Consider the following 9,664-nt stretch of genomic DNA (forward strand, 5'->3'; position numbering starts at 1 on the left):
CTGACAACAAATAAAATTATTAACCATGCATTTATAAAAGCCATGTTAAAGAGTAAAAAGTTCCAGTTATACTACTTAACTGAAGGAAATATCCTTCAGTCCTTTATTTCTAACTATAACACATTCTAATTTTGACATGATTTACACCTTTTTCACCCAACTAATACTATGCTAAACAAAATTTTTCCAACTGTTAAGCCTTTCTTTACCATTTATGAAATATGACTTAACTGTTACTCTTTAAAAGTTCCTTAAAAGAGATTTGAATTTTAATTTTCACCATGAACCTGTTTGATCAAAAAAGTAAAGGACATCACTACCACAAGAATTAAAAGAATGGAATGAAAAACAAAAGTGGTATTATATAATCAGTAAATTATTTGATAAGACATTTTAACTACTTCACATTTCTACTTATAGCACAAGTGAGAATTAATTGGTTCCAAGGTACTACAAGGTTTGGCATTTTTACTCCAAGCTTTAAATCATAGTGTTGCTCTACTCAAGTCATCTCTAAGAAAATGGCAGTGTTCATAAGTACAAAAATTGTTATATCCAGTAAGTGGTAATCTACATGGTCAAGATAATAAGAGAATTCTTTATAAAATTAGATTTTTAAAAATGCAGAATGTCTGGTAATTACCAGTATCTCAAAAGCTAAAATGAGAAAAATACAGAAAATAGAAGTACTCGTTGAATAATAATACTTTGCTTTGAGGAAGCCAGAAATGATTCTATTTCAAGAAATAAGTAATAATGATAAAAGATGTGATTAATACACTGTATCTCTTTTAAGCCAAAGCATGCTTTTCACCTCAGGACAATTCTGATTTTTACATTCTTAATCTCCTTTGTCCAGAACAGGACCCCATTTTAAGCCATTATTTGAATAGAGTCCATAATCTAAAGCCATTTTTCTCCACAGGATGTTTTCACTTTAGTACATACGCTGCAAAAAGGCAAATGACTAAGTCAGTTATAAAGAATCTGTAGCATAATAAATGCCAATTTACAGTGACTGTCAACAGACTTCTACACCGAAGCCTAAAAGCTGCTATAGTACAGGTGAGAATTAACATGATTCTTCCACATGCTCAGACTTCATTTACTAAATAATACTGTCATAAGATCTGAAAAGAAACCTTAATGGGTCCTTCCAAAGCTGCATAATTTTCCAGATGATTTTCCTCTGGTTGCAGAGCCTGTTCATTCCTTCAATCCTTTTTTAGTCGTTTAGCTTTTGCAATATTTTCTTGACGTTTTTGTTTCTTCTTTTGCTCCTTTTCCCTGGCCTCAATCATCTTGGCCAATTTCCAAGACAGTACAGCACTTGCTAGAAACAATGGAGTTAGGGCCAGAATAACTGTTGTAAGGAAGCCATATGGGTCCTTTGCAGCCCATTCCACAACATACTCAGCCCAAGCCTTTATATCAAACATCTTTGTAGAGGCCTTATGCTTGAGTAGTGATCTCTAACTTTGTCCTGGGATTATTAGCCAATCACAATTTCAGATGACCCTTGGTTGGTTGTCTTCTTTAGCTCTACCATACACTTCTGAGAGAATGCTTAAATTCTATATACTCCAGGCCAGAAGCCTATGGCCAGATTTTGAAAGGAGGTAACTGAATTTCAAGTCACTTTGGAGTCATATAACTCTCTCTTCTAAATAGAGATGAAGTATTTAAAAAAAATGGGCTTAGTTTTTTTTTTTCTCTTAAAGAGCATTTCCTAATGTTGATGAGTATAAAATTCTAAAATGGATGAAAGAAGGAGAATATGAATTCAACTTCTTTAGACATGTATGGGGTGTTTGTGACATATATACTCATACAGAGAATGCTGGAGTTGGAAGGTCCAGTGGTTTTCATATTCCCAGAGGTGTTGGGATTCTGATACCATCTGAGCTGCCTTGTGGAGTTAATGAAAGGGAGGCCTGGTCCTGTATATGTTTTATGTATTAAAGTTCTAAGTAAACTAGCACTTGTTAAAATAGTCTCACTGCTTTAAACAAAAAACAATTTTTTGAAACACAGGAAAGGGAGAAATCGAAAACCACTTACAATCTGACCACCTATTCTTCTGAACCTGAAATACCAATTTTGTTTTTAAGAACAAAGCAAAGAAAAGTGTTACTTTACATGGTGGGCAGCCAGTCTTTGGAACTTGCTTCCCTTGGAGATGTTACGGGTTGAAAAACACGATGGTTCACACATCTTGCTCACATACTTATTGGGTGTCTGTGCCAGGGTTACAGTGCCAATAAGATAGCCATGACTCCTACTGCATGAAGCTTACATATTTTTAATAGAGTTGAAAGAAAACCATGAAGAAAGACGTTCAAAATTAACAAAGAAGGGAATTTCTTCTAAGTCTTAGCGTGTGAGCTTCCATAGACCAGAGACCCCAACAGCCTAGCAGCTTACTCTTCTTATTGACCAAAACACCAACTTTAGAAGAAAATAATCCCGGCAGTGTTTGGAATTAGAGCTACCCCTGGACAAGGTTCTGAAGCTGATCTGGTGCGTCTTGAGTTGACTTTTAGCTCCTCTTCCTTCTCCCAAAAAGGCTTTGTGCCATCGCAAATCGTCCCCCATCCGGCTCCCCACCGGTGACACTTGGAGGAAGTACTCTTTTCACGGCATTTGCATCTACGTCTGGGTTTCCTTAAGACTGTCAAGCTTCAAGCCTCAGAGCCAGAAATCTGTAATGGTTTGATTCCGGACACCACGATCGTCCCATGGGAGGGATAATTTTGAGCTCTGCTCTTAAAGTTATGCCAGCAGTGTGCCCTGCCTGCTCTTGGGTCTCCTATGACGAGGACACAGAACAGAGACACGGGTCCTCACAGGGACTGAACACAGCATTGCTTGTGAACCTCGTGTGGGTGGGAAGACGTGTCCCAGGCCTGCATCCTCACTCTCTTTTAATCTCTTATAAATCCTTCCAACGGAGGTGTTGTCCCTTTTCCGGGTGCATGAAATCAGTACCACCTCCTTCCCCCACTGAAAGTGATGGAACTGCCCAGCACAGCCCATGACTGATTCCTCAGTGATTAGATTTAACTCTGATTTGATTTCCAAATGTGGAGAACACAGATCAGTCATGGTGCTGGGCTTAATACAGTTGAGGCCTTTGTCTGACAGGAGAGAAGGTAGGGAGTAGAGAAAACTTGAAATGTAAGTCTGTCCAGTCATCCCAGATGGAGAACGAGACCTGTGTCAGGACCTGCCTTCCTTCCTGCCTTGCTTCGACACCACAGCCCCACCGGGAGCTTGATGCCTGCCTTCCCCAGACCCATGACGACGCTGAGATGGATGGATTTGCAATGAGCACAGCCTCTCAGCTCCCTGTGTGCAGCGGCCCCCCTTCTCCCCCAGCCCCATCAGCTCCAGCACATCTCCCAGCTCCTTTGGCCGAGGTTTCAGCCCCCACCCCCCGCCCCATCTCCCTCCTCTCCTCTCCCTGACGCTGATATCTTCCCAGTTTTGTTACCGAGTCCAAGCTTGCTCTGTTCGCCGCACTACAGGCCAATGAATCGGAGACGAGGTGTTGAGGCAAAGAATACGACTTTAAAGCCGGCAGACCGAGAAGACGGCAGACCGATGTCTCCGGAAAACTATCTTATGGGGGTTTGGATGCCAGTTTCTTTTATAGAACAGAGAGGGGGAGGAGATGAGGAAGTAAAGTAAAAGGCCATGAATTTTGCAAAAGTCCCCTGGAATGGCCAGCCTCGGGGAGGGGATGTGTTAATTTCTTCTTTCTTGCATCCATCCACAGGTGGACAGGGGCCGGATGCTTCCCTGAACAAAGGCACTTTGGCTTAACATTCAGGCAGAGGGGCAGGCTTCCCTGAGTCAGGCCATTGTGTATAGACAGTATCCTTTTAGTGAACAAAAGCAACGGCAAGCAAAGGTTAAAGTAAAAGGAACAGATCCAGCCTGTAGTCAGAGTTGGCTCTTCCCTGTTACACTTTGACTGTTGAACCCCAGTTTTTCCCACTTCCCAATTCCTCCAACTCCAACTGTACCTAACCCGTGAGATTCTGAACACTCTGATGGCCATGGGACCCTCCGAGGTCTTTCCTTTACACCTCAGGTGCTGTCTCCACCTCCCTCTGGCCACTTCCGTCCACATTTTGGCCAAACTCCACGGTTCAGATAGGATCTCACGTGAGGATACACTGGAAAGTTAGGAGAGATGTGTAGCTGTGAGCTAAGTGGCCCGGCCAACAGTCAGCTGACCTCCAGACCTGTACCTGAGCCCAGTCAAGACCAGGAGAACCACCAGCCTAAAGGGCTGATCCACAGCATTGTGAGCTGAATATGGTTATGATTTTAAGCCAACTGAGTTTTTTGGGTGTTACATAACACTATTTGTGCAGTCAGTAACTGCTAATATTTAACAACATATGTCCAATGTTTGAATAAATTTCCTCCTATTTATATGTTCCTTGACATTTTTCTGTTTTTATTGCCAACTTCTGTGCATTTCATCCCCTTGGGAGCAGTTAAGCCACACCCCCCAAAGTCACACTCCCTTCCCTACTATCTGCTAATAATAATAAAAAAGGAGCCTATTACAAGGTTTCGAAAGAATAACTCAAAGGACTATTGGAAGAAATAGCTTATAAGTAAAAACTACTTACTAAGGATCAGAAAGTATTTACTTTCAAAAGTGGGCCCAGTACTACTGACAGAAACAATCAGGGTATAGAAATATATAACTCACAACATTTGCCCTCAAAGTGGCTGAAATTGGAGGAGCTAAAAGTCTTAAAATTGAGGAGAATAAAACTAGTACAGGGCTTCCCTGGTGGCGCAGTGGTTAATAATCTGCCTGCCAATGCAGGGGACATGGGTTCAAGCCCTGGTCCAGGAAGATACCACATGCCGCAGAGCAACTAAGCCTGTGCATCACAACTACTGAAGCCCGTGTGCCTAGAGCCCGTGCTCAGCAACAAGAGAAGCCACGGCAATGAGATGCCCATACACTACAACAAAGAGTAGCCCCACTCACCGCAACTAGAGAAAGCCCACGTGCAAAGCCCGCGTGCAGCAACGAAGACCAAACACAGCCAAAAATAAATAAATAAAATTAATACATTTTTTTTTAATGTTATGCTTTGAACCACTAAAACCAATGTTGGGGATTTACTCCCAAGCCAATACTTCAAAAGCAGAAAGAAAAAAAGAAAGAAAGCTATCAACATAAAGTTACTTTGTGCCAAGGCAGTCACAGGAGAGAAAAAATTTTTAAATACAAAAGGCCCACAAACTGAAGAGAGACAAAGTATAGCAACTTCAGGGAATATTCTACAGACATTAAAAAAAAAAAATCCATGAAGACAATAGATACACAGCAAGGTGCTTACCATGTAATATTAATCAGAAGCAAACTAAGTTATATGTGTTCTAAAATTATAGCAAAAGTATTCACTCACGTGGGAATATATTAAAAGGATACCTAATTGAAAGTAGCTCTACGTGAGCTTGAGACAAATATTTAATCTTTTCAAATATTATCATGGTTTAAAGGTGATATAATAATAGCATTTTTTAAATTTAAAATAACGAGTTATGCAGAAGAGTTGAAATAATGAAGATAGAAAATTTTAGCCAAACTGGTCTGGACAGCTCTGTGTTCATATTTTTTAACACAATGTAATTATACTAGATTGTGACTCAACCTTCCCACCTCTGTGCCTTACCTTTTAGTTACCTCTGTCACCTCTAACTGTTCCCATATACATCCTTAAAATATGCTGATTAAGGCTTCCCTGGTGGCGCAGTGGTTGAGAGTCCGCCTGCCGATGCAGGGGACACAGGTTCATGCCCCGGTCCGGGAAGGTCCCACATGCCGCGGAGCGGCTGGGCCTGTGAGCCATGGCCGCTGAGCCTGCGCGTCCGGAGCCTGTGCTCCGCAATGGGAGGGGCCACAACAATGAGAGGCCCGCGTACCGCAAAAAAAAAAAAAAAAAAAAATGCTGATTACACAGGGCACCCCAGAACTGTACCCCGGGGGGCTGCCATTCCTGCTGATGAGTTCGGAGACACTGATCCCAAACTCCTACTGCTTCTTTTATCTTCTTGTAAGTTTATAGGATTTGATTTAGGGCCTGTCTTCAATTTAGACCATTAGGATTCTCCTTGCCATTAAATGGACTTGTGTAAGTCTACAATTTTGTGCCTACAATGTAAACCTATAAATGAAATGGCTAACAATAACAAATTCACTCAACAAATATATATTAAATAGCAGGCACCATGAACTAGACCCTAACCCTCTATTTCTCTCTTAACAAGGCTTTGATCCATGTAACTTATGACCCATCTACTTAACCCATCCTTTCCACTGGCTTAGAATCCTGCTGCAGGCACCATGTTCTGGTTGTTCACAGTCAAGGCTTCCTGCCTCACCATATACTTGAGTAGAGGTGTTTGCCAATTACATGAAAACTGATAACTCTGTGTTATATCTAATTCATCTTTGATGTTTAAGATGATAACTGCTATCATTTGTCTCTCTGATCAAACATGCCTTTGCATGTTATTTCAGGGAACCCTGAGGTCTCATGTCAGTCGATGAGAGCAGTAGAGGGAACCAAATGGCACAAAGTACTCAGAACAGGAGTCCTCCTGAGACAATCCCATCAAAGCTGAAGGGTTTTTTTTTCTTTTTTTTTCTTTTTTTTTTGGTCATTATGATATGTGATTTATAAGAAGAAATATATATTTGGTCCTCCTCCAGTTCTTGGCACAGAGCTCTTAAAACCCCTGGAATGTCTTAAGTGATAAGAGCCATAAAGGTGAAAGGTGTGCCTTTGGTTATTCGTAATAAGCCCTCATTGAGCCAAAGACCACACCTGAGTTTATGGTAATAAGGTGACTTTTGGAAAACCCCCGAAGCTGGAGGCTGGTTGCCAGGGGAACCAGCCACTGATTAGAGGGCTGGAACTTTCAGCCCAACCCCCCAGCCTCTGGGGAGGAGAGAGGAGCTGGAGGTTGGGTTGACCACCAATGGCCAATGATTCAAACAATCGTACCTATGTAATGCTGCCCCCATAAAAAACCTAAACTGAAGGGGTTCAGAGAGCTTCCAGGTTGGTGAACATGTGGAGGTGCTGGTGGGGTGGAGCATCCAGAGAGGACCTGCCTCTTCCCCCGTGCCGTACCCTGTGCATCTCTTCCATCTGGCTGTTCCTGAGTTGTATCCTTTTATAATGATATACTAATCTAGTGAGTAAACTGTTTTTCTCTCAGATCTGTGAAGTGTTATAGCAAATCATCAAACCTTCGGAGGGGGTGGTGGGAACCCAGATTTGTAGTCAGTTGGTCAGAAGCACAGTTGACAACCTGGACTTGGGATTGACACCTGAACTGGGGGAGGGGGCAGTCTTGGCGGGGGCAGGCTCAGCACACCTGACTTACCTTCTTAGAACATACTGGAATTTCTTTCCCACACTTACGTGAAACGGCCCCCCATCTGTTCAGTGAACTCACGAAGCTTCTATCCCTTCACCTAAGGTGACTTTGATACATCTCTATACTAATCTCCTTCATTAATTCATTTGTTCATTTATTTACCAGCTATTCATTGAAGACCTGCTGTGTTTGTGTCCACCCTAGGGCTAGGCTCTGGGGAGGTCATACAAATTCCACGGCCCTGCCCCTGATTTTAAAGAGAATGTTTCTAATATTTCTCCATTTAGGTTGATGATACTTATAGATTTTAATACCCTTTATCCAGTTAAAGAAATTCCTTTCTATTTTTAATTTAACGAAGAGGTTTTTTTAAATCAAAAAATATGTTAAGTATTAAGTGCTTTTCCTGTAGCTATTGAGATAATCATATCATTTTATTCTTTAATCTGTGCATGTAATGAATTATGTTGATAGTTTTTTGGGTTTTTTTAAATTCCAAATGTATTTTGAAGACCAAGTCTACAGGATTTGCTGACAGCTCAGATGTGATACTGTTGCCAAATCTTGGCTCCCTGTGCATATGGCCGAGACAGAGATTTGGAAGATAAGAAATAGAGAGGCTTGGGGCTTCCCTGGTGGCTCAGTGGTTGAGAGTCCGCCTGCCGATGCAGGGGATACGGTTTCGTGCCCCGGTCCGGGAAGATCCCACATGCCGCAGAGCGGCTGGGCCCGTGAGCCGTGGCCGCTGAGCCTGCGCGTCCAGAGCCTGTGCTCCGCAACGGGAGAGGCCACAGCAGTGAGAAGCCCGCGTACTGCAAAAAAAAAAAAAAAAAAAAAAAAATAGAGAGGCTTTTAATTTTCTTTGCCAGGCAAAGGAAGACACAGTAGGCTAGCGCCTCAAGAACTGTGCCCCCCCTTCCTGGGGAATTACACGGATTCTTATAGGGAAGCTCGCAGTCCAAAGTGAGTGGTAAGGATCAAAATGGTGAAGGTCTTGCATTCTTCTTCTTCTTGCATTATTTCAAAACAGTCACCACTGGAGTCCGGCAACCCAGTAACTGGGTCTGGCAGCCCGGTAATTGGGTCCGTTAGTCTCTCTGGGTTATCGGTCTGCGACCTCCTTTCTGAAATACAGCTACAAAGAGAGATTTGCTGTACGAAATCATAGGGAGAGTAAAGAGTAAATACCAGGTGCAGGAACTAAATTACCTAAATTACACAGGATTAGGGATGACAGGTTAGCTTCATGAAGGGCAAATCTAGTTACAGACACTACAGATTAGTAACAGTTCAAATAAAACTAGGATTGATTAACTCAGGCCAGTTTATGTTTCTTCTCTAGCCTGTTCACTGTTCCCTTTATTTTCCTTGTTCTCAGGAGAGGGAAAACTTCATTTCTATTTTTGCTGCAACAAACTCTGAGAGAAATAGAGTAGTCAGGTATGATGCCAAAAGTTTTGTCCTAAGCAAGCGAGTAAATAAAATTGCCGTTAATCCAGACAGGGAAGGCTGCAAGGAGGTTTGATTTTGGTCGGGGGGAGGGGGGTGGTTTACAAATCAGAGCTCAGTTTTGTACATGTGAAATGTGAGATGCAGAAAAGACACTGAAAAGGACTGTATACAATTGAATTAGAAGACAGGTAGCACCCGAAGATATGAATATATAAATGTGGGAGTCATCGACACCGGAGGAAATTGAGCTGACAAAACATTCTTAAGAACGTACGTATACAAGAGTAAATAGATCTCAAAATTATGTGCAAAATGCTTGTCCCTTCTCCCATATAGGACAAAGAGCACATAGAGACAGATTATCTATCATGTTTATTATCCAGCAGGGGTTTTTGCTCTGGGTTTGGATGATACTCCTCACCAGGCATGCAAGTTTTTTCTGGCAGTAGTTATTTTGTCCTATAGGTTGCCTTCAAGTTTCTGTTGTTCTGTAAAATGTGATGGAAATTTTTCTATTTGGCGAGCAGAACTGAAACATCTCTCACACATACACACACACGCACGCGCGTGCGCCAATTCTACTGTATGTAAATTTATATAAAATATATGTATTTTAATGCCTGAGTCTCACAAATTCTGCCTTTGAAGTTTCTAAAGGTACCAGACAGCCTAAAGAGAAGGTATGACCTCTTCAGGTAAGATGGAAGCGCAGGTATTTATAAAGTAGGGTGGCTGTGACTGTGGGCTTCTCCTTACTACTTGTATTAAATTATTTGGAGTCTCATTGAGC

General features: G+C 41.9%; 1 protein-coding gene across 1 annotated transcript; it reads right to left on the reverse strand.

Moving 5' to 3' along the window:
- Positions 1 to 766: 766 nt before the first annotated feature.
- Positions 767 to 1,583, reverse strand: LOC132487658 (small integral membrane protein 15). Its single transcript, XM_060095401.1, has one exon. The coding sequence runs from the start codon at positions 1,437 to 1,439 to the stop codon at positions 1,215 to 1,217; it is 225 nt and encodes a 74-aa protein (XP_059951384.1). The 5' UTR covers positions 1,440 to 1,583; the 3' UTR covers positions 767 to 1,214.
- Positions 1,584 to 9,664: the final 8,081 nt, after the last annotated feature.

This window comes from Mesoplodon densirostris, chromosome 4 (assembly GCF_025265405.1).
Source record: "Mesoplodon densirostris isolate mMesDen1 chromosome 4, mMesDen1 primary haplotype, whole genome shotgun sequence".
Taxonomy (NCBI): domain Eukaryota; kingdom Metazoa; phylum Chordata; class Mammalia; order Artiodactyla; family Ziphiidae; genus Mesoplodon; species Mesoplodon densirostris.